This window comes from Eretmochelys imbricata, chromosome 7, assembly GCF_965152235.1.
Source record: "Eretmochelys imbricata isolate rEreImb1 chromosome 7, rEreImb1.hap1, whole genome shotgun sequence".
Taxonomy (NCBI): domain Eukaryota; kingdom Metazoa; phylum Chordata; order Testudines; family Cheloniidae; genus Eretmochelys; species Eretmochelys imbricata.
This window is the reverse complement of record NC_135578.1, coordinates 90,015,238-90,041,157: the sequence shown is the minus strand read 5'-3', so window position 1 is coordinate 90,041,157 and position 25,920 is coordinate 90,015,238. Positions and strand designations below refer to the sequence as shown.

Here is a 25,920-nt window from a genome sequence, read left to right as displayed (position 1 = left end):
AGGAGAGCAGCAAGAGTGGGAAGGGATAACTTTTCAGTATGTTTACTATATAACCTTCTTGCAGACAGCTTCTCTTAAAGTATTCTATGGAAAGTGCTATAATGATAGAGTAATATACCTGGGGCCTTGTATGGCAAGTTGTCAAGGTTCCTTCCCCACTCTGAACTCTAGGTACAGATGTGGGGACCTGCATGAAAACCTCCTAAGCTTACTTTTACCAGCTTAGGTTAAAACTTCCCCAAGGTACAAACTATTTTACCCTTTGCCCTTGGACTTCCACTGCCACCACCAAACATTTATCTGGGTTTCTTTATTAGGAAAGCGTTGTTTGGAAACGTCTATCCCCCCAAAATCCTCCCAACCCTTGCACCCCACTTCCTGGGGAAGGTTTGGTAAAAATCCTCACCAATTTGCATAGGTGACCACAGACCCAAACCCTTGGATCTTAAGAACAAGGAAAAAGGATTTTAATAGAAGTAAAAAGTAAAAAATCTGTAAAATCAGGATGGTAAATACCTTACAGGGTAATTAGATTCAAAACATAGAGAATCCCTCTAGGCAAAACCTTAAGTTACAAAAAGGCACACAGACAGGAATATCCATTCTATTCAGCACAGCTTAATTTCTCAGGCATTTAAAGAAATCATAATCTAACGCATATCTAGCTAGATTACTTACTAAGTTCTAAGACTCCATTCCTGTTCTATCCCCAGCAAAAGCATCACACGCAGACAGACCCAGACCCTTTGTTTTTCTCCCTCCTCCCAGCTTTTGAAAGTATCTTGTCTCCTCATTGGTCATTTTGGTCAGGTGCCAGCGAGGTTATCCTAGCTTCTTAACCCTTTACAGGTGGAAGGATTTTTCCTCTGGCCAGGAGGGATTTTAAAGGTGTTTATCCTTCCCTTTATATTTATGACACAAGTAGAGACAGTATGGGAGAAAGGATAATGTTTGATCTTACCCAAGAATTCTACTTTTGGCTGGATGAGAAACTGCAAGCCTAGTTTGCCATCATTTCCTCAGTTTTAAATGCTGATTATTTTACGAAAGCAAAACCAACATAACATGTAACTAACATAATGTTGTACCAGTTCTTCACCAGATTTCTTCTATGTTAAGTTTCTTTCCTCTAACCTTTATCTGTTGTTTTTGAGAATATCTCAGAGTGATTCTCTTCCTCAGCACAGTGAGGCTTAATCCTGATGTATCATATATATGCTTGCCAATATTTAATATTATTGCTACTGTTATTATAGTTATTACTACTATAATTACATTGAAAGTTGGCAGCAGAAGGCTAAGTGGGCCAAATTTTGGGTTGGCCTCAACCTGCAACCTGAAGTTATACTTGTATTTTGTGTGCCATTGGTACTTGCAAAGCCTGCATTTCATTTTTAACATGAATTTGCAATTAGGGTGACAGCTAATGATCAGTTTTTCACACTCAAACCTGAATGGATAAAACTTGCAGATGTAATTATAGAGGTAAATTTTGAAACGTGTGACTGATTGTGTTTTCATGAGTCCACTGTGGATCCATGGTATTTAAACCTCCAGTTCTTCTTCAAGTGCTGGTTCCTATTGTATTCCTCATGTGGGTACACATGTGCAGCATGCACCTGAGTTCAGAGATTTTAACAAGCTGTGTCTCTTGGTCCACATATGCTCAGTTGGTCTCCTCATGCTTCTGAGCAAGAGTAGAAGAGGCAGTATAGGTTGACACCCCCTCAGTTCCTTACCGCCGCATGGTCCTGAGTCAGAATTCAATGTTCTCTCTTTCTTCAGCTTTCAGAGATCCTGCAGATAAAATAGTATATAGTTATTCTTTTTAGTTTAGTACAGCTATAGTTTTAGTGTCATTTGTGTACTTTACTTCCCAGGACCGGGGACTACCTCCCTGCAGTCTGGGCCTATGCCCAAAGTCCCAGGCTTCAAAAACTGCATCTCCTGCACTAGATCCTTCTCTGTCAAAAAGAACGCCAATGTTGTGTCTACTGTCTGGGTGAGACACACATTTCTTCTGTGTTTGTTGATCATTTCCACCAATAAATTGCAAACCCTGTGAGCTTCATCTTAGGAAACCCTTAATGGAGAAGGCCCTGAGGCCCCCCTCTGATCTGGGGCAGGGAAACCCTCCTCTACAGCAGCCTCAGTAAATGAGCACATGCCTAGGAGCAGAGCCTTCAATTTCAAAGACCAAAGACTATTCCTTCAGGGCTTCCCATGAGAATAAAGGGCATTCTCATGGGCGCAAGGACAGATGCCTGTCAAGAACTGTCCATAAGAGATGTGCTCCGTCCCTGAGCCGATCGAGGTTGGGTGAGCCTTCTAAAGGAGGGCAAGTTGGTGGCAAAAAGAGCTTTTCAGGTTGAAGTTGATGCAACAGTTATAGTATCCAGAAGCTTGACCACAGGTGTTTTTATGAGGAGGGATTCTTGGTTGCAATCCTTGGGCTTTCCCAGGGAAGTGAAGAATACTATGCAGGACCTTCCCTTTGATGAGTCAAACCTCTTTAATAAGAAAATGACTGACTCTTCATTCATTAAAAGACTTGAGGGTACCCTCCACTCCCTATCTGTATTCCACTACCTGCCCTCCGTCCCCTCTGCTTCTGGTCTGGTTGGATTCACCGTGAGAAGAGAAACTGAGGGGACGTCAACCAGCAGTACCTCTTATATCCTCACTCGAAAACACAAGAAGACCCACTATGGATATGAGGGCCAATGGACGCCGCTCGGTAAAATGTCTGGACTCGGATGCATGCTCATGCATATCCATGTGTTGAATACAGATACAGACCACATATTTCAAAGGACTTCCGATATTAGTAAATAACCTCCTTTTGTCATTGGTTGGTCTAATTCAGCTTTGTAATAATCGTATTTCTATATTTTAGATTGCTGATTCTCTTTCATGAGTAACAATTTTTAATGTATATGAGTAAATCGAATATGATTGCTCCTTTTGGAAGATAATTCACTGTTCGTAGATGCAGAGATACTCTGCAGAGATTAAAGGAATTCAGCCTCTGGCTAAAACCTGTGTTAGTTTTGGACTGGCTTTGTTTGCTATCTTTAAACTATGAGTTATTTGTATTTATGAGGAATGGTGGTAGGAAGGGATCGTAGGTTAGTGTTTAGAACTAAAAGTTAGAAATTTGGGGTTTAGTCTTAATTCTGCCACTTAATTCTGCCACTGAGTTACTGTGTAATCTTAATTGCATTCTGTGCCTGTTTTGCACCTGTAAAATGGGAGATACCTTCTATTTACTACTGTTTGTAAAGTTCTTTAATAGTCTTAAATGAAAGCTGATGTAGATGCATAAAGCATTATTAAAATTACTGAGCTTGAATTGTCAACATGATATTCTAGACTGATGCCTTTCATGTTTTTAGACAAATATTGGTAGAATTTGTTTCCTTAGAATGACACTTGTTTCCCCCCTTTCTCCAGGTCTATTATTAGCAGAAGATTTTTCTGTATAGTTGGCACACTATACCTATATCGGTGTATTACGATGTATGTAACTACGCTGCCAGTACCCGGTATGCATTTCAACTGTTCTCCAAAGGTAAGTTTTTCTCACTGCAATTCCATTTGGTAGCTTCTGTTCTTTTTCCTTTTTCCACACGCCAGAGATCCTTAATAACTGTGAACAGACCTGTTGATTGTAACTCTCATATAAGTTGGAATGGCAAGGACGTTTTTTCACAGATCGTCAATGCTGCAAATTTGTCAACCGGGGTGCTAGCTGTTGAACAATGCAAAGCACTCCCTTCTCAGGCCTAATTTACAGTGTTTGTGTCAATTTTTAACTATTTTGATTAGGGGTGTGACTTTTTTGTTTTGTTTTTTTTCTGAGATAGTGGAATCTGTACATCCTATAATGAGATGCAGTTACTGATGTAGAGGTGCCATATACCACTGTAACTTACTTCTAGAGCTGAGCAAAATTTGAAATTTCCATCTCATGGGAAATTCCAGTATTTCAGCATTTGTATTTTCATCCCGAATGGAAAAGAAAAGTTAACATTTGGAAAATTTTCATGGAATTAAATATTCCAAAAAACTTAATTTCAAAAATATTAAAATGTTTTCTCCTTTTTCGATCGAAACAAAACCTTTCGTCATTCCTGAAATCAGTGTTTCGTTTCTGTTGGTTGAACTCAGGTAGGATGCTTCGTTGCAAGTTAGTTCGACATTAAACTGTATTTTCCCCATTATGGTGCATTGACACATATAGTCATAGAAGATTAGGGTTGGAAGAGTCCTCAGGGGGTCATGTAGTCCAATCCCCTGCTCAAAGCAGGACCAACCCCAACTAAATCATCCCAGCCAGGGCTTTGTCAAGCTGGGCCTTAAAAACCTCTAAGGATGGAGATTCCACCACCTCCCTAGCTAACTCATTCCAGTGCTTCATTACCCTCGTCGTGAAATAGTCTTTCCTAATATCCAACCTAGACCTCTTCCGCTGCAACTTGAGACTATTGCTTCTTGTTCTGTCATCTGTCGCCACTGAGAACAGCCTAGCTCCATCCTCTTTGGAACCCCGCTTCAGGTAGTTGAAGGCTGCTATCAAATCCCCCTGCACTCTTCTCTTCTGCAGACTAAATAAGCCCAGTTCCCTCAGCCTCTCCTCATAAGACATGTGCCCCAGCCCCCTAATCATTTTAATTGCCCTCCACTGGACTCTCTCCAATTTTGGGCGGCCCAAAACTGGACGCAATACTCCAGATGTGGCCTCACCAGTGCCAAATAGAATGGAATAATCTCTTCCCTCGGTCTGCTAGCAGTGCTCCTACTAATGCAGCCCAATATGCCGTTAGCATTCTTGGCAACAAGGGCACACTGTTCACTCATATCCAGCTTCTCGTCCACTGTAATCCCCAGGCCCTTTTCTGCAGAACTGCCCCTTAGCCAGTTGGTCCCCAGCCTGTAGCAGTGCATGGGATTCTTCCATCCTCAGTGCAGGACTCTGCACTTGTCCTTGTTGAACCTCATCAGATTTCTTTTGGCCCAATCCTCCAATTTGTCTAGGTCACTCTGGACCCTATCCCTACCTTCCAGTGTATCTACCTCTCCCCCCAAGTTTAGTGTCATCCGCGAACTTGCTGAGGATGCAATCCATCCCATCATCCAGATCATTATTGAAGATGTTGAACAAAGCCAGCCCCAGGACCAACCCCTGGGCAACTCCGCTTGATACTGACTGCCAACTAGACATCAAACCATTGATCACTACCTGTTGAGCCCGACAATCTAGCCAGCTTTCTATCCACCTTATAGTCCATTCATCCAATCCATTTTTCTTTAACTTTCTGTCAGGAATACTGTGGGAGACCATATCAAAAGCTTTGCTAAAGTCAAGATATATCACATCCACCACTTGCCCCATATCCATAGAGCCAGTTATCTCATCATAGAAGGCAGTCAGGTTGGTTAGGCATGACTTGCCCTTGGTGAATCCATGTTGACTGTTCCTGATCACCTTCCTCTCCTCCAAGTGCTTCAAAATGGATTCCTTGAGGACCTACTCCATGATTTTTCCAGGGACTGAGATGAGACTGACCAGTGTCTAGTTCCCCAGATTCTCCTTCTTCCCTTTTTTAAAGATGGGCACTATATTTGCCTTTTTCCAATCATCCAGGACCTCCCCTGATCACCACGAGTTTTCAAAGATAATGGTCAATTGCTCTGCAATCACATGAGCCAAGTCCCTCAGCACCCTCGGGTGCATTAGATCTGGCCCTATGGACTTGTGCATGTCCAGCTTTTCTAAATTGTCCTTAACCTGTTCTTTCACCACTTAGGTGAACATGGAAGTTGTATTTTGGGAGCCTGATGGGCTCTATTCTCCCCAAGGACCAAGCTTCACAGCTGGACTATATCTGCGATTCACAAGTCCCCATACAGTTTCATCAAAGGGGAGTCCAGATGGCATTGTGGGATTTGTAGTCCTCCAGAGAGCCTGACCTGTAGGTCCCATGAGGCAATGCACTAGTAGGAAAGTGCAGTGTGACGGGGCAAGGCCAGATGGCTATAGAAAAGTAGTGGGAGATAGATATATTAGCTCCAGGCTAAACAAATCCCTGGTACCAGGATAAGTGAAATGGCAGCTGCTCCAGGTCAATTAAGACACTTGGGGCCGATTAAGAACTTTCCAGAAGGCAGGTAGAATGCTAGGTTGATTGGGACACCTGAAGCCAATCAGGGGCTGGCTGAAGCTAGTTAAAAACCTCCCAGTTAGTCAGGTGGGTGTGCATGTCAGGAGTTGTGGGAGGAAGTTGCGCTGTTGGAGAGACTGAGTATTACACACCATATCAGGCACGAGGAAGGAGGCCCTGAGGTAAGGGTGAAATGGAGCTTGAGGAAGTGAGGGCTGCTGTGGGGGAAGTAGCCCAGGGAATTGTACATGTCATGTTTCTAAAAGGTCAGCTACCATAGCTGATACTATTAGGGTCCCTGGGCTAGAGCCCGGAGTAGAGGGTGGGCCCGGGCTCACCCCCCTCCCCCCCAACCTTTGCCCCCTGATTAATCACTGAGACTGGGAGACAACAGAGACTGTGCAAGGAAGGATAACTTCTCCTCACCTCCCTTGCTGGCTTATGATGAAAATGGCTTCCCTTGTTTCTAGAAAGAGAAGGGTTACGTGGAGGGTCATAGTGAGCCTCTGAGGCTAGCGAAATCCGCCAGGAAATGCGGGACCCACGGAGGCAAGGACAGAGCTTTGTCACAGCAGTTTAATGTTTTGTTGAATTGATTTGAAACAAAGCAGTTCAGGTTAGTTAAACAAAGTAAAATATTCCAATTTGTATCAAACTGACCCAATGAGAAATATCTTGTTTCCATTTTTCTAGTAGAAAATCAAAGAGTCTTTGAAAAACAGAAATTTTCCAATAAAAAAATTAGATTTTGTGGACAGTAAATTTTCCATCTTAATGATTTTCTTATGGCAAATTCCCACCCAGCTCTACTTACTCCCCTAAATTTACAAGACTAAGCTATCCTAATATAAGCACCTTTATATGAGTATAATTGCATCTGCGCTAAGGGGGTTATATTATACCAGTTTGAAACCAATATAATTTAAGCGATACAAAAACTGAAGACAAGCTGTAGTGCTTGCTCATTCTCTCCATAGCATTCCTATCCTTCGCCAGCCTAGATGTTAATTATGGTAATTATTAAACTTGAGAGAAATAATCTAATCAGCCTATTTGAAACCTCCCACGTACAAGCTCTCTACGGCTTCATCCACATTTTTCTGTATTGGTGAAACTCCACTTCCAGAGCAGAATTAGTTATAGGCCATCTTAAAAGTCCAAAACCCCTTAACCTACTTTACAGTAGTATTGCTACTGTTCTTTTATGGGTGGAACTGCACTGATGCAGAAAAATGCCTACATGTTCTTAAAGTAGACAAACCCAAAATGTTTGGTTTCCAAGAGAAAATGTTCCAATGAGTGTGCTGACCAATGATGGAAATTAGCTCTGCTTATATGATGACAGTGCAGTCTTTGCCAAATCGTATGTGGCTGCTTGGAGACATAAGTCTTTGTAAATGGAGGAATGGGTAGGGACATGAGAAGGAGAAATCAGCAACATGTGTAATCAGTCAATTAAACAGTGAGCCACTATAAGTACAAAAAGAAAACAGATACTATAATTCCAAACTGAGTAAATCTGCCATTTCTGAAAAGGAACATTCTTTATTTCAACAGAAATTAGGCAGATTTGCCAATGTTTTAAGTGACCTTTATAACAAGGACTAACCTGCACTGTACTACATTACTGCAGAGTTTTGATATATTGATTAGCTTCTCTTGATCTTTCTCAGGACTTCCTTGTAAAATACAGAACATTTTCAATCCCGAAAACCCCTTCTCATCTCCTTATCTGAGTCAAACATAGTTTGAAAGAAATGATTTGGTGTTTGGGAGAATTCTAGGCTTTTATGGGTAATGCAGGAAGTATAATCACCATGAAAGACACTAAACAGATCCTTAATGTTAGAACTGTCTGAAAAGTACAATTCATGCCTTCTGTTGAGTTTTTAAAACAAGAATGAGCTCTAAAATAAAGAAATATTAGTCTTCAGAAGACAAATGTATTCAGTAGTGACTGATTTAAGTAGTACATGTTTTGTTCTAATTATTAAGTGGTTACCATGGCTACTTTAGGCTGTGAACCTCTTTAAAATTAGATTAAGATACAGCATGAAGAATTATCTGGTTACTACACTAATCCATTAGATCCTAGCTGGTTAATATACTAAGCCGTTAGATCCTACACTTCCAGGTAGTTTGTGGGCATGCAATACAGTCTTTTCTTTGAGTGACTAATATGCCCCTGTTATGCTTGCAACAAAGTGTAAAAAAATTCCATTACTTCCATTAGTGGCCTCTTTTGAATGAATTAAAATATCTGATCAGAGTCACTCTAGCAGGTATGAGCAGCCCAGGCAGTATCTTACAAACACTCCATAAAAGAGTTAATGATCTTCTGGAAGGAGCCAAAACCTTTGTTTGGAGGGGGAGTGAAATCTTCAGAAATAGATTTTTAAGTATATATATATATGGTACATTCCAAAGGCAAAACAAAAAAAAAAATCTCCAGAAGTATCTTTTGAGCCTAAATCATTCATTGCATAGATAGTTTAAACATCAAGAGGAAGGGATAAACCCAGTCAGATATGTGGAAATCTACCTGGCCCTTCCACCTACTGTTTAAATTGAAGTAAATTTGCACGCATGCACATGCAGCTCCTCTGTGGGCTACACTAGTTAAATTTCTTTCAAAATGAAAGAACTAATGTTCTGAGGCCTCTTAGATTTTACAGTCAAACTGCTTGTGGTTTGCTGGCAGTGAAGCCCACTCCAGTGAGCCAGAGAAGGCTTGTCAGACTGCCAGTGCTGCTAGGAACGGGAAGCAAGTCCCAGGACATATGTGGTATATGGATACTTCAATGCATCCATGTCTTCCAGGGAGCATAGGTGGACAGAGGTCAACAGTAGGAATCATGAGGAGAGAAAAGGGCTAACTATAAAAGATGGCCACGGGTCAGCCCTGTCCTTCTCACTGATAATCCCTTGTGCTTGGGGTGGAAGACAGGGTTTCCATGCCAGTGGGCTAGCTGAAGCTAGAGGGAGATAGTAAGCCTCCGAAGAACCAGAGCTTCGTTAGAGGTCAGAGAAGCCTGTACACTGTTTCTTGCTTCAGGCTGGGGGCAGGGAGACACTGCAATGCCAAACCCTTAACTCCAAACTTATGCTTCCCACATGAAAGAACAACATGTCACACGCTTTCCCATTTATGTCTGCTATAAATATAAATTATAGTGTTGCTGAAAAAGGTTAAGCTTTTCATTACAGTGTGAGTTGGATTAATTTGGTGAGTCTCTTGTGTGTCTGTATCCTTGGGAGAGGGGTGGAGTATGTTTAATGTTGTGACTGGATGTTAAAGTATTACAAACAAGTTTTCCAGAACTTGTAAGTTCTTTTGTATTGTGTGTTTGTGTGAATATGTTTTGCTCTTAGCAGTTTTAGCTGGTTTTTAATAAGCTTTTGTTTGTGGAAACAGTCTGAATGTGTCTAGTTTGTGGTAGTACTTCATCAGTCATCTTTCTATTTAATAAAATGTTTTTGAAAACTCTGCCACTCTGCCTTTTTTTAAAGCTTCTTTCCTGTCTTTCACATCTCACTTTTCTTTCATATTGTAGTTATTAACGTTTGGTTTCTTCCATTGTTCAGTTCTCATTACCTGTTTGTCCCTTGCTAACACATTTCTCCGCCCCCACCCCCGCACCGGTTTCTCTTTCCTTGCATTCTCTGTATTGTCTCCTTCATTCCTTCAGTTATTATCTCTCCATTTCTTACTCTTCTTCTCTCCAGTAATCTCACTTCTTCCCAAAATCCCTCTTTCTTCTTTTTTCTAACCAGTCTCCCCAGCCTCTCCACATAGTCACCTACCCATCCTATTCATCCCAATGCATCTGAATACTTGTGATAGGCAGGAGAATTTTGCTCCGTTCATAGACCACTGTGTCAATTGCTCTTTCCCTATCCTTGCTGCAGAGGGGGTTACTGGAAAAAAATGGGTTTTTCAGTCACTCTTCAGAGGAGTGTAATGAATACAGGTTTTATCTTCCTTTTTTGGGGAGATAGGAGGGTATAGATAGTTCGCAGATTGACTTTCCCCAGGAGACAGCTAAGGCACCAGCTTTCAGTTTTTTCTGCATTGGTGGGAATAGTGAACAACAGCCAGTAAGTGATGGTGTTTCCTCGTCTTCTGTGTGAGATCTGCTCTACCTTCCTGAACACTCAGCAGCCTGGTAAAGGAGGCCCTGAATTGTATTAAATCTGTGCCGAGGTGGCCTGGCTCCACAGCCAGAGGGAAATGGCCATACCACAAAGTGAGCAAATGTAGTTATCTAGCACTCACTGCACGTACGACCAATGTCCTATGTTCCTTGCTGATGTTTGCGCCAACTTGTGGAAATGATACAACAGAGCTAGAAATGCTGTACATAATTTATGGAGGCATTTCCAACACTGGATACACTGGGTGGTAGCCATATGAGGAGTGGGTAATAATAGGGGAATATGGGTAACCAGAACTATACAGCTTTACAGCTCTTCTTTATGCAGAAACCATTGTGTCAAATTTCAGATGTTATCACACCACAATGACTATTAAGGTGGTATTTACTGTTCAATCAAGCTCATTAAATTGGACAATTCATCCAATTTACTATTGGATTAATTTCTGTAGGAACAACACTGTTACTAAGGGACTTTATTTAATTCATCTTAATTGTTTACAGTTTATCATTATCAAATTAAAAGGAAAATGGGAGGTTACCAGATTTAATGAAAACACCTAAAAATTGCAGTCTGTCACTGGAAGAATTTGATTTCTGTTTAACATACTTATTTTTTGTGGAGGCGTTGGGCTTCAGAATATGTGTTAGATGAGATTTTTTTCAAAGAAAAGAGACATTGGTATGTAAAGTACATTTTGGCAATCTGTGGCATTCAGTGTATAGGATTTTACTAGTGCTCCAGATAGATGTTCCTGCTGCTTGATCTGCTTAATGCAGTGTTCCCAAACTTGTTCCGCCAGTTGTGCGGGGAAAGCCCCTGGTGGACCGGGCCGGTTTGTTTACCTGCCTCGTCCACAGGTTCGGCCGATCATGGCTCCCAGTGGCCGCGGTTCGCTTCTCCAGGCCAGTGGGAGCCGCTGGAAGCAGCGGCCAATACTTTCCTTGGCCCGCGCCACTTCCAGCAGCTCCCATTGGTCTGGAGCAGCGAACGGCGGCCACTGGGAGCCGCGATCGGCCGAACCTGTGGACGAGGCAGGTAAACAAACTGGCCCGGCCCTCTAGGGGCTTTCCCCTCACAACCGGCGGAACAAGTTTGGGAACCACTGCCTTCGTGTGTCATCTTGTAATCCCAGGAAACTATTCCATGTTTTTATAGCTATTGTGTTTATATTTCATTGCTGTTAGATGTTTGAATTTTTATTGTGAATTTTGCTTTGCATTGGTCTATTATTCATTGGAAGAAGTAAGTAAGTTGCATGATAGCTTATGTAATAAAATAACCTATTTTTTTCCTCCACAAACACATCTGTTTGCCAATAGAAACCAGCGTAGCTCCAAAAAACCCTGTATTCTAGGAATTGGATTTAGGCAAGACTACATACATTTGATTAATCTGTCAGTTCTGTATTTTGGCTGCCTGACCTTAGCTTCTGGGTTCTGTCTCATTCTTAGAAAATAAGCTAAATTTGGAGGACCTTTTACTATTGCTGTACAAATTATTTGCCTGGTTGACTTAATTCCTTTGCCATTCATCTATGAGAAAGAGTGACCACTTCACTATTTTCTGGAGATGTAACTGTAAAGGAGATAGAAAAGCTGTTTTGCTAGGAGTTGTTTTCCGACTTTCCCAGGATTCTACAGTATATCTACGGCGCTTACAAAGTATTCTCAGGTATAGCTGTGTAGCTCCCACTGAGAAAACTAAACAATTACCTGAATTTAAAGCTCCCATTAGAATATTTTTTCCTTACAGTAATGAACAATATTGAATGTTGCCGGCAAAACATCTGCAGAAGAATGTCATAAATGGCAGCACTTATAAATATTTATGAATACCAGAGAAAATGATTTCATGTTACCTATTTTAGTGTTACCATAACTGATAACACTCTAAAATCATGGCATATTAATTGCTAGATGTAATGGCAGTAACTATGGAGTTATTGCTTTGATCCAGTATAATACCAAAAAGATATGTCATGTTGATTATTTTAATTGAAAGTGAATGAGTTAAGGCTGGCTATTTGTTAGTTTCCTTTTCTCCCCAAACCGTTAGCTATTTGCAGAGAAAAGGGAAGGCCCTGACAATTTTTTCTCTAAGGGAAGTCTCCATAATTTTGGGTTTCCTATCTTAGAAAATATAAATCTATTTAAGTAAAGTAACACTGCATGCATTTTCATCCCAGTAGTGTTTTCTCCATGTTATAATCTGAAAACAATTCATTTTTTTTTTCCATTTTTATGTATTGTAGTCTTAAAGTCTCATTCTTATGCCTCAAAGATGTTTGGCAGTAGTCTTTGGAACCAATCGGTTTTTTTTTCTCATTAAATAGCTCATGTGTAAAATTACCGAGATAAAGGGTCTGATCACACAAATTAGTAAGCATCCTCAAGTCCTATTAGCATCAATGGGAGTCAGGCTTGTTCAGCATTGAATTGGAGATGCTTGACATTACCCTGTAGGGTAATGCCTTCTCTCATAATCTATGTTAATTTTTCATATCTTTAATGCAGTATGAAATAGTCTTGGTTAAATATGTTCTTCTCTTCTTCCACCAGCTCTTTGGAGATTGGGAGTCTCACCTGAGAAGGATAATGAAATTGCTTGCTGGAGGGGGATTATCTATCACAGGATCGCACAACATGTGTGGTGACTATCTGTACAGTGGCCACACAGTCATGTTAACGCTTACATATTTATTTATCAAAGAGTGTAAGTTCATTACAATGTTTATGGAATTTAATTTTGTATATAATTAATGATTAAAGAATGTTCACTGTCTCGATCCATTAATAGAATTAGAGTGAAAAACCCAGCTTGTTCAAGTCTATTCAGTAATGTAAGACAATAATATATGCTTTATTGACTAAGAAAACAGGTGAAAATGGAATAACACTACTGTATGAGTTATACTTGGATTATTCATTCTTATTAAAGTATATTTTGACTAGAACATGATATAAAACATACTTCATGCTCAGTGAATATAGTGCTTTTGATCCAAGTATTTTAATTGTTGAAAAGCACAAGCCTCACAATACCTCAGTTTAGTAGGTAAATATTAGCATACTTGTTTTGCAGAATGGGAAATGTGGCACAAAAAACCTAAGTGACTTTCCCAAAGATACTGGAAGTTGTATGCATACAACTGAAGAGATGATCAGGCCGAAAAGTTTACGTATACACACAATATGGTAGGGAAGAGGATATAGGAAAAAAAGGAATTACAGTAGCCTTGTAGTATGTATAATTACAATCCCAAAGTACTTTATAAGGTTATACATACTTCTGTTTTTATAGACTGAGATAAACTAGCCAAATAGTCACTGATGTAATTTTTTGGGGATTCAATTAGCCTTTCCTTTTTTTAGTATCTGACTGTTGTCAGTTGGCATGCATGTTGCTCTCTCCATATGCTATCCCAGCCCTGCAAAGAGAGTTGGTTCAGCAGACCTTGATAGTACTACCCAGAAAGAAAGACCACATGCACTGTTCAGTGACAAAGATTTATTGCTCTCAGGGCACAGTACTAGTGGTTACAAGTATGCAAACACAAGTGCCCAATGGGAAGGAGTGGTAGTCAGCAGCCAGAGTCTGCTGTCCCCTAGGCCACATAAAGGGTTATGGTGAAGTACCCTGACATTTGTAGACTAACAACTTATGTACCACCTTATGTGTTTCATGACATCTGCTTGTTACCTCTCCTTGTATCTTGCTCCAAGCATCTCGGCTAAACATCCCTATTTATCACTAATGTCAAACCCCCCTTATCTGGTGTCAGGATGTACCCGGGCTAATTTTTTTAGAGTGTGTCTACACACATACCCAGTATCTGTTGCTTCTTAGGAGCCTGAGTTTTAGCAACACTAGCAATACTTTTGCCAAGGTCATGCGTCAGACAGTAAACTTGTAGCATCTGCTGTAATACATGGCTGAACCAAAGTTCAAAGCTTAACTTTGGTTCATGACATGCCTTAACTTTGATGACTGTGGTTCAGGCTTCAGATCTTACAGCAGGCGCAGTGCTCCAGACTCTCGCTCTCTCTCCCACACCTATGAATACATTTTAAAAAAATACACTGATTACTGATTTTCAAATTGAGAGGTAAACATTAAATATTTTGTTATTTTGCACTCAAAGTCTTATTGTGCAATTCATGTGCACAGTTGTTGTTGTCTAACAGTCTCCTGCTTCTAATTATAAATTACTGGCTTCCAGAGTAATAAATTAGTGTGTTTAAGTAATGTTATCAGCATTCTTTTATGTGATTAAATAGTGATTATTTTTCTTGCTTTCAGATTCACCTCGGCGACTTTGGTGGTATCATTGGATTTGTTGGGCTCTTAGCATAATTGGCATGTTCTGTATTCTCTTGGCTCATGACCACTACACTGTGGATGTGGTGGTGGCTTACTACATCACTACAAGACTTTTCTGGTGGTATCACACAATGGCCAATCAGCAAGTGAGTTTTCACCCAAATATTTGGTTCTCCTTGGTTCTTCATCTCCTTCTTTAGTACATCAATAGATGAATTATGATATGTTGTTTTGAGACTTTTAACCAGGAAATATGGATGGATTGTTCTCCCCTCACATTGTGCCTTACGGGAGAGAACAGAAGACAAACCCCAAGAATTCCTAAAATCCAAACTTGTACAGAACACTTAAAATAAAAAATTACAGATCTTCCAGTGATGGCAGAGAAGCATGACAGGTTTATTCTTCCCTGCCAGTGGGCTCCATCACTCTTATCTTGATCACCAAAAATGTGGGAAAGCCTGCCAAACAAGCAGTCTGCCTTCATTTTTTATTTAATTTTCACTTTTGAAGGATGTGTGTTTTTGAATTTTGGGCAAGGTGAAGAAAGCAAAATTGTCCACTCTTACAGTATTAGCACAACTCATAATTTAATGGGGGTGATAGAGGGGTAAAGCTTTTCTTGATCTCCAGATATGCTGTAGCTTGCTCGTGTACTTTTAGCCATTTCAGAAATGTCTGTCACGATTACTTTTGATGGGACTGAAGCCAGGCTGCTCTGAGTAAAAAGAGCCATTGTCTTAAAGCATCTGCAAGTGGAAGTGAAGTTGCACCTAGTAAAGGTGGCTGTCCTTTTCACATTGAAAATAATGGGACAGAAGCCAGGCTGCCCTAGAGTGACCAGATGTCCCAATTTTATAGGGACAGTCTCGATTTTTGACACTTGCTATCTGTTCAGCCTAGGCTGTCCACATTCTTCATGTGTGGTCCAGGCAGGAGATAGTGGAGCTTACGTGAGGCTGTAGTGATCTGAAGAATAAAGGACAGCTGGTGGGAGGGAGCCAGAAATATGAAACAGAAAGAAAGAAAGAAAGAAAGAAATTTGGGGACGAAGCAGAGAGGGATGTGGAGTGGGTAGAGGAATTTGTTTTTTTACAACTCTAAAGCTCAAAAATCAGAAGACAGACCTAAATAATTTATTTTTGTTTTAAAATCTCATTATTTTAATGCTACCGTCATGTGTTCGAGGGTCTTGTGGAGTTAAACCGATAGCAATGCTGACTGACTTATTTTTAATTTAGTCTGCCAAGGCTCAGTAATGTAGAGTCCCGGTTTAAATGGAAAATCCATTGACTGACTTCAGACTTGGGCAAAAATTTAGTGCCTATTTTTACTCAAAACTATTTGCTGATCTTCAGAAAATCTAAGATAGGAATGGAGTCTCTTTTGATCTAAGATAATAGGTCAGTGTAAAAGTATTATATTTGGAAAATTGAGATCCTGATTATATATCCTTTAACACATTTTCTCCTTATATGCCTGCTTTATGGCTCCAGTTCGGCATAGCACTTGAGCATATGCTTATTCAGGGCCTATATGCAGTGCTGAAGTATGAATGTTCTGTGAATCATCAATGTTCCATCACTTCTAGTTTATACCCAAAGCTTCTGACTAGGGGGAATATATATATATATATATATATATGTTTGTTTGTTTGTTGGAAAAGAAAGCTGCTAGATGTTGGTTTATGACATGAAAATATGGCAATATATGGTCTTGACAATTAATGCCAGCAGCAAAATCGTTTTAAGCTGATAATATAAAAAGTAATGCAAGCTTAAGGCATTACAGTACTTTTTATATTGTAATACAAACCTGGTACTGATAGGTTTACTGCTCTCAGAAAAATGAATCAATGCATTTTGCAACTGTAAACTGGTGAAGTGAAAGCTAACTTAAAGCATAGTAGTGGAAATTACACTACAAAAGTCTTGTTATGGGAAGTGCTGTACTTTGTTGCACAGAAAAACATTGATTATCCTGTCATCCAGTTTTCGCAGTGATGATATATCGGCATATACTGGTTCTGGGAATCATTAAGTGTGCTTAGGAATAGAGACTAAAGGTAATCCGTCAAATATTGTGTGTGTTGATACCAACTGGCCCAAGCAGGATGGTTCTTTTGTGATGGAAGACTTACATAGTAGCAATGGTTGTGGACTGTTGCGTTTACGTTCAGCTGAGGAATAAATCATTCTCTAAATGTCCTTTCACTTTGTCTTGGGTGTCCTTACTCGGCATCCAGTTGCAGCAACTGTGATACTTCATTAGCCATTTCAGGGTGATGGAATAGCAGTGCTGTACAGTTTGGGAATATGGAGGCTCAGGATTGACTTCAGAGGACTTGGGTACTTCAGTCCTTTTCCTGAAGAGTAGGAGAACTCTAGATAGGAAGAAATCATCTTTATGGTGTATATCAAGTGTGTGATATTAGTTCTGTAGTCTTGTTAGGAATCTTATACCAGAGGCACAAGACAAGGGGTCTACATCACAGTTCATGCTGTGTAACACAAGGTAAATTGGTAATATGATTATTGCCATCCGTGATCGTGGATTATACCTCTATTTTCACTGTATTACTGAAAGATGGTTCAATTACAGTACAACATCATTATTTTCTCCTGTCCAGTGTGTGGTTCAGCATTAGCCCATATGCAATTTGCAAATTGGCACCGCTGTGCTGGCTGCATCTGACTGTAGATGAAGGAGGTCTCCCATTTCTAACCTGGAGTCACTGGAATGGGTCTATCTTGCCTATGAGCCTCTCGAGATAGAATGAAAATGAAATATTGTTATATGGGTTACTTGCTTATATTTCCTACTTGGGCTAATATGGTGCTTGCCCAGTTTGGCACTGGAATCACTAATTCATCGAACCTTCCAAACAGCATGGTTGCTGTGCTGCCTCAGTGTCTGTCCAAAAGTTGACTTGGTTGAACTATAGCTGGCTTAAATTGACCCAAGACAAGAGTCAAGAGGTATTTGAGGATTAGAGAAAGCAAAAAGAGGTTATGGCAGAGGTTGTTAGCCCCTTTAACTGTATTGGGTATGTCTTTCTTTTGGTACTGAAGACATGTCTACGCTGCACCCCAGTTTAGACTAAGGAGTGATGTGAATAGCAGCGCACACCAAAGTACTGCACTGTTAACTCCCCCATGTGGATGCCGTAGTCACAATGTAAAGGTCCTGAGTTCTCACTGATGCAACATTAGTGTGACCTCAGGACCTTTAATTTTGCTCCCACAGCTTCTACCAGGGAGCACTACTACTGACATCACCCGTTAGTCCAAACTGTGGGGCAGTATAGACATGCCCTGGAGTTGGTAACCCTAGATTGTGTTGATTCCTTACCTGTTTCTGGATTCCCAGATGATTCCAGAAGCCAAGTGTGCTTTTTGCCAGTTTGTGACTTTTTTCCCCTTCGGGTATGAATGTCTCCAGAGTCATTCATGCTTCAATAACCTCCAGACTGGGTTGCTGAAAAGCTAAGGGTTAACCACTCAGAAACTTTACCTACTGCGTTGCTTGAACACCAAATTATTTACTGGTGTTTCACACAGGAAACATGCCTGTGCTCCATAAAACCGGCTTGCTTTATACATCGTATTGTTACAGATGTTTCTTTTAATCTGGAAAGTTCTTCATAGTTTGGATCCTCCAGCTGTATATAAAAATTCTCTCACTTAGGACAACTCCTTGACAGTTGAGACTTGATGTTAGTGTGGAACTGACAACCCCTAGAGGACAGAGAGTTCTCATAGGGCTCCCAAATCCATAACTTGCTTACTCACTTGGCCCAGTGGAGCTGCAGTTTGACTATTAGGACATGTTCAAGGAGAGTTTTCGGGGGCAGTGGATAGGAAGCATGTGAACAATAATTATTTTTATCCAGCTGAAGTTTGTCAGTGTAGGTTGGTTTTGGTATGTGTTCATATTGTTAATGTAAATGTGCATAGAGATAGGAGGCGGGTACTATGTAAATTTAAACAATAAATTTGTGGAGAATTGCAGAAGATGGTGGCAAACAGTGTGCATTAAAGTAATAAGAGAAATTGCTGTGCTTGTTTGTAATTATTTTTTCCTAATTATCTTTGTGCAGGTGCTAAAAGAAGCTTCCCAGACTAACCTCCTTGCCCGGGTGTGGTGGTACAGGCCCTTCCAGTACTTTGAAAAGAATGTTCAAGGAATTGTACCTCGTTCTTACCATTGGCCCTTCCCCTGGCCAGTGCTGTATCTCGGTAGGCAAGCTAAATACGGCAGATTGGTGAATGACACATAACAGCTGTAAAAAGTGGGGGGAAAGGAACTGTCCAAAGTGCTCAGAACTCCATGAGAGAAGATGCCATAAAAAAGTGAACTGCTCCCTAATCTTTTATCTTTTAACCATTACCTTCACCTAACCTATTCAGTTACCTGGAAAGCACTGTGATCTTTTTTTTTTCTCCAAAGGATCTGCGTTGGACAACAATAAAGAAAATTTAACTTATCATGCACTGTATACATTTCTTGTTAATAGATTTGGGATTTACATTACCCATCACCATGTTCCTTTGTATATGATGCAACAGCATAAATGAAAACTTTTATATCATAGGTTCTGGTCTTTCCAGTCACATCTGGGAATAAAACATATTATTTTCTTGGGAAAACATACTTTTCATATCTCTTGCCCCAAAGATTGGGCTGTAAGCCATTTTCTAGCAAATGTGTATATGAAGGTTTCTAAATACCTGACTGGGGAAAAATTAAACCTCTTTCTACCTGTTACACCAATGTTTCAAATAAAATGATAAGACACAGAAAGGTTTAGTAACTTTTGATTTTGTAAAATCTGCAGTGACAGTGTCAAAAAGTGCAAAAAATAATATTCTGTTGTAAAGTGATTTTCTAAGTATTTCCTAACTTTATTTTTCAAAATATGTATGAAAACTAAATTTAAAAAAGATTTTTACATGTCAGAGAAAAGAGAGTTAAAATAAAAAATGCTTCTCAGAAGAGAGAGATTTGTCTATGTTTCTAGTGCCTTTCTTGTCTTGATTGTATGGTCAGTAGGCAGTATTAGATGTTCTTATTTAAAATAAAATATTCCATGAAAACACAATTATATGTACTGTATACATTAATAAATTTTACATTTATAACTAAATTAAACTGGAAATTTACTTATAATGTTGAAATTGCTATTAGTAGGGAAAAACCAAATCAAAGGCTCAGATCTTGTTCACACATTGTGGGCAGGTCATAGTAAAATGTAAGATTTAAATTGATTTTATTATCTACTCAGTAGCTGGATTTTAACTGTCAAGACAACAGCCATGGATTCCCTTTTTCAGGAGTTTTACAGCTGATCACTGACTTCAAATTGAATAGTTTCTCCATCCTTTAATGAAAATGTTGTTGAAAAACAACAAAAATAATCTATTTCTTTAAAATATATTTGTGCAGAAGCTGCATGTACCTCTAAGTTTCACTCCTACCATACATACTGTATGTTTGGGGAAGTATTCTATGATATCCTTGCCAATGTGCAGAACAAAATAGATTTTTAAGAATGAAGAAGATAGCCGTTCGGTATTTTATGTGAAGCAGAGTTATCTTCTGTAGGGTTTTTGTGTATTCACAAGGTGATATTTGTATTGTAAAACAATAATGGTGAAGGAAAATAAAGAGACTTTTAAAAAATGTATTTTCTTTTATCTTTTCAATATGTCTTAAATTTAACGGTAGATTTACACTCCAGAGCCTTGTCTTTACTTTTCTGTGTTTTATTGAATGGATTCAGAATTGGACTTTATCGAAACAGCATTCATTTTTAGCCAGTGTTCACATTTTACAAGTCAGTGCATTAATACTATGGAATAGTAGTAATATTTAAAAGTCTGGTTGTATGTCTGACAGACCTCCATGTGGCGAACAAGGATCATCCGTGATCCACAATGAGGAATTGCTTCAAGCTTCTAGGTGACATGATTGCTTGTACACACAGGCATAGCTCAAGTCAATCTACCACTCTGAGGTTCACCATCTGGACAAGTTAGATGGATCTCAGACAGGATATTGTCATCTCTGAATTGGTGCATGTGCCAGAACAACGTGTGAAGGGCTTCCCCTTATAGGGAATCCACCTCCTCCTTTATTTATTGTTGTCATCTCTTATGGGTCCCTCGTTTGTACCCTTAGCCTCCTGCTGCGTTATTACACCTCTCAGCAAAAGTGGCTGTTAGAGGCCATCACCTCTGTTAGAGTAGCGGGGAACTGCACATGCTGATAACAGATCCCCCAGATGCTATAATCTATGACAAAAAAGTGCACCTTTCCAAGGTCTTATCTGATTTCCACCTAAATCAGTCTACATACTTGTCAGTCTCTTCCAAAGTCACATGCTCACAAGGATGAGCCTTTTACCTGGACAGAACAAAACCGTTTTGAGTTTCTTAGCAGCTCTTCATATCCTATGCAGAGCAAATGGGACATCATCCTATTGCAGCATGACGACTCTAAATGGATTGCAAGCTTCATTGTCACACCTATGCTGCCAAAGATATCAAATTTCCTGAGAAGCTGTCTGCATTCAACAAGAGTGCACTTATCCATCCTCATTTCCTTTTATGGGAAATGTTCCTATCGTTGCCATCTGTACAGTGGTGACCAGGGCCTCGGTCCACAGATTTGTTAGACAGTATGCAATTACAGCTGCATCAAGAGAAGAGACAAATGTAAGAAAAAACAGTTCATCTTCTGATGAGACACCTAGCCCCATATCTACTGATAATGGCTTAGGCTTTGTGACATTTTGGGGATCACCCACACCAGTAAGGGGTCTTGTCACCTCCTACCTTGTAACATTCGGTGCCTCTATGCTGCCGTGGTTCAGAGCCCTGACACCAGTAACCAGCCTACAAGCATAAAGGTCTCACTCTGGCTTCCACCCACCTATTTACTCCTTGCAGGGTGACCCCAATAGCCCTTCTGGTCCCAAGTCTCCCCTTCCCTTTTAACAGGATTTGCTGTGTTTTGTTTTCTTTTTCTCAGACTGTAGTAATTCATGGTTACACAGAGTGTGGGAAACGCCTTCCTTCCTTAGGCCATGTCTATGCTTACAAGCTTACAGAGGCACAGGTGTACCGATCCAACTGTGCAGCTATAAGAGCACTCATGTCATCACGTTATGCCAACGTTAGAGCAGCTCTCCTGTCGACATAATAAAACCTGTTCAATGGCGGCAGTAGCTATGTCAGCAGGAGAGCATCTCCCTCTGACATAATGCTTTGCACACAAGTGCTTATTGCCAGCAAAACTTATGTTGCTCAGGAAAGTGTTTTTTTCACACCGTGTGTGACAAAAGTTTTGCTGACGTAAACTTTACTTTAATGGTCCACCATTGTCTTTCCCGGGGTATACAATGCTAGGTATTTGGAGTTAGTTTAATGTAAGCAACTAGCCTGGGAGGTGCCCCTCCCTGCCTGATTGCTTGCCCATACTCCTGTGAGGTGGTGCTGTAGTTGCACAGCTGAGTTACAATTACAGTTTTCTACCTGTATATGCATGCATAATTCATCTTCGAATGACAGTCAAGTTAAAAACATTACTAGCTTTTATAAAAGGTCTTATCTGAAACCCATTTATACCCAATTACATTGTATATAACCAGTTGATTCACTTGCTTGTTTTGGGGGGTTCACACCCTTGTTCTCTGCCTGGCCCCTGATTGTCCTGGTAGTCATATACAGTGCAATAGGATATGCAAGCACCAATAGAAATGGCTATTCTGCTTCTCGTAACAGTTTGTTCTTTGAGATGTGTTACGTATGTGCATTACATGACCCATCCTCCTTCCTCAACACATTGGAGTCTATCATTGGTATCCCAGTGTGAAGGAACTGAAGAATGATCAATGTGGCTCTGCTTTTTATACCCTTCATTCTTAGCATGAGGAAGTCAGGAAGTAAATGGGGCCACACCTATGGGTACCATGAGGAGATACTCTCTGGCATCAGTGCATGATATATACATACACCTACAGTGTAATGGACATATGCAACGCATCTTGAACAGCAGTTATGAAATGGTGAGTTATCAATTCTTAAAAGTGCTCATATGGTGCCAGTTTCTGGACAGTCTCCATTATGCCTTGTTTTACACGGGGCCCCTAGTCTCTTGCAGCTATTTTAAATGAAGGGTGTGTACACTCCTAATGGGTTTCAATAAAATATAACCCAGATCATAACATTTGCAACTGCAGGGCTAAAAAGTTGATCTAAAAATTAACAAAACTTAGAAGTTGATAACGCTTGGGAAAGATTCCAGCTCTCAGGGTAAGTGACTAGATTGTCTAGATTTTTCATGATCACACATAAAAGATCATTGGCATTTGTATGAATATATGAGCATTACATTAAATTGAATCTGCTCCAGTCTGTATTATAGTATCTGACTTACTGCATGGATTTTGCTAAAGATGTTTTGATTCGCACAGTGAGTTTTCATTAAATTAAAGAAACCAGTCTTGATTGATACTTTCTGTTGTAGTTGGCAGCAAATAACTGTTGGGTAACTGGAGTTACTCTTGTCCAGTGGATACCATGTGAAAATGAGATAGAGAGGATTTGGGAACATGGAAAATAAAATTTAAGATGTGAGACAAAACTGGACTACCCAGGAATAAAGGGGGCAATTAAGAAGGATAAAGCATTGCCAAGAAGCTACATGATTTCTTTGCATCAATATCCAGCACATAGAATGTTGGAAAAATATCTATTTAGTTACAGGTAATAAAGAGGGAAACTATCAGAAACTTAACGCTTCAAAAGAGGAGATACTGTAACAAATTGATAAATTAACCAGCAATAGGACACTAGGACCATATGGTGTAGAAGTTCTGAGAGATAGGGCAAGTTAAAATTTAACCTGCAGGGACCATAAGCCAATGTGCAGCGGCTGAACATTTGGAATTTGATACAATAATTAGAGAATAACCACCATAATATATCACATGGTCCCCATAATCAAGGAGAATTTGTCCATGTATCTCTGAAATTGTTCAGATATGGTATATTTGCTTTGATTCTGCCATCCTCATTTTCTAAAGAAGTTACAAAGAGCTGCTCCCGATCATTTAGAAAAAATGTATGCACAGGAGCCTCAGTGTCAGTCTGGGGTCTTGTATTCTGTGGGTGAGGGAGGTTGGAACTCTCCTAGCTCTTAAAGCTTTGAGCCCATCTCCTATGTTCCATTGGAATTGCCAGGCCCTCAGTCTCCTTTAGACCTCCTCAGACCCTTTATTACCACAGTTAGTATAGTTGCTTCCCTGCAGAAGCTTTGTCTGCTGCTGATCCATCTCTTTTCTTGGAGGCTTATTTACTTTTGACATTCTGCTGGATCCTTTAGTGGTCTCTCATCAATCATTCCAATTAGGCTGTTTTTTAAGTGGCTTCAGATATAGGTTGTCCCCCCAGTCTCTCTTGAAACCGGGTTGTTTGCTTGCTGAAAGCAGTTGCTCTGTCTCTGGATGACTTTTTCCGGGCAGGATTGTGTAGGTGCAATTAATATTTCTCTTTTTTCCTCTTTTTCTTAGTAATAAGCGCAGATGACAGTCACATAATTCCTGTGGTGTTTTAGAGAACCCCTGGCCTGCAGCTATTGAATAATGTAAATTATTTTCTCTAGTTTTGTTGAGGCATGTTTCTGTCAGTAGTGGAAGGCTCAAAAGGCTGGATGCTGTATTTCCTGCCTGCCAGGAGAGGACTTTGAGGTCAGAGTCAGAAAAATATTTGAGGCAAGAGGATCAGAGATCTAGAAGTGCAGTGAGGTTGATGCCATAGGGAGATGTGCACCAGTGCACACTTGCTCTGGGCAGTGGAAGCTGTTTGGTATAGTGTCTCTGATCTTATATACCTAACAGAAGAGACAGTCCAATGTGTCTGTTTCAGTGCATTGCTGGAATCATAGACACTTGCAGAGGAGAGATACTTCAGCTCCTTAGCATCTCTGCCGCCTCATGGCAGCACCAAGCATGAAGTGTGGCAGCAAGACAAAAAGCCAGCCCTTAAAATGAAGGCAGGTTTCTGATGCAACAGATATTGATCTTATGGGATCAAGCAGCTTAGCGCATCATGTCTGGGAGGAGGGGTCTGGCATAAGTGCATTAATACATTGCATCCTTACTTGGGCAGACTGACTGTGTGTAAAGCCAAGTGCCTCTGAATCATTCCTGGCCTCTAAACCTTGACACAGGAGGGCGATGTCCCAGGGCATTTGGCCTCAAAATCTCAGAGCCCTGTGTAGGCAAGTGGAAATCCTGTGTGCATGGTATCTAAACAGAAAAATTTAGAACAGTGGGGGCTGCTTGGGTGCTTGAAGGTTTTCAAATAACTTCATTTAGGCAAAAAATTGGAAGCTGAGCACTTTTGAGAATCTGGCCCTGGGCTGGGATATAAATGCTTTCAAAATACATAAATAGGGTTAAAGTATTTTTAAAATACGTAGAGAATGTGTAGTAATAGTAAATTGTAAATACAAATACAATACTACTCAATCTGAGAGGCCCTAGATAGAGTGAGAGGCAGTTGATGTTGCAGACGCAGGAGTTTGGACTGACTGGGAGCTCCAGGAAGGACAATTTTTTTCTTTAAACAATTTAAACCACATGGGGAGGAGTTGTAAGACTACGTTCAGCAATGGACAAGTAAAACGGTAGTAACCAGTGGTTAGGAGTGTAGCTGCTATAGGAGCAGGGTTTTAACAAGACCTACATTCCATACCAGTCTTTTTGAGGTCTATGAGCGTTAGAAGTGCGTGAGTCATAGGCCAGGCCATCTGACTGAGTAAGTTGATGGGAGGGTCAAAGTCCTTGTATGCTGTACTAATTTGATATAAATACAGAGATAGCTAGTGAATGTGCTTCTCAAGATGAAAGGCATTTGACAGAGTGGGTACTGAGGAGTTTGAAGAACAGTGGAAGTTCCAGTCAGTGAGTATCTTTTTAATTAATTCATTAATTTAAAATCTTTTAATATTTTGTTTTGGGATATAAACCGCAATCTTTAAAGACGAGCAAAATAAGTGGGTGATTATATAGGCAATAACTGCAGAAGAGCAGCTGAAAACTATTAAGTTCTGTATTAGTTATTTTGAAGCTGCCTGGGAATCATGAAGTGTAGGGCTGGAAGGGACCCTGATAGATCCTCTAATCCAGTCCCCTCCACTCATGGCAGGATTAAGTATTATCTAGACCATCCCTGACCATTTAACCTGTTCTTAAAAACTTCCAATGATAGAG

General features: G+C 40.2%; 1 protein-coding gene across 15 annotated transcripts in view; it reads left to right on the top strand.

Annotated features, from left to right (window-relative positions):
- SGMS1 (sphingomyelin synthase 1) overlaps positions 1 to 20,328 on the top strand; it is a 204,175-nt gene extending 183,847 nt beyond the window's left edge. For all 15 annotated transcript variants that reach the window (XM_077822310.1, XM_077822307.1, XM_077822309.1 and 12 more), the window contains 4 exons: positions 3,454 to 3,571; positions 12,881 to 13,034; positions 14,622 to 14,788; positions 18,742 to 20,328. In XM_077822310.1, coding sequence (XP_077678436.1) covers positions 3,454 to 3,571; positions 12,881 to 13,034; positions 14,622 to 14,788; positions 18,742 to 18,921 — 619 coding nt within the window. In that variant the 3' untranslated portion in view covers positions 18,922 to 20,328. The remainder of the gene's footprint in view (positions 1 to 3,453; positions 3,572 to 12,880; positions 13,035 to 14,621; positions 14,789 to 18,741) is intronic.
- Positions 20,329 to 25,920: the final 5,592 nt, after the last annotated feature.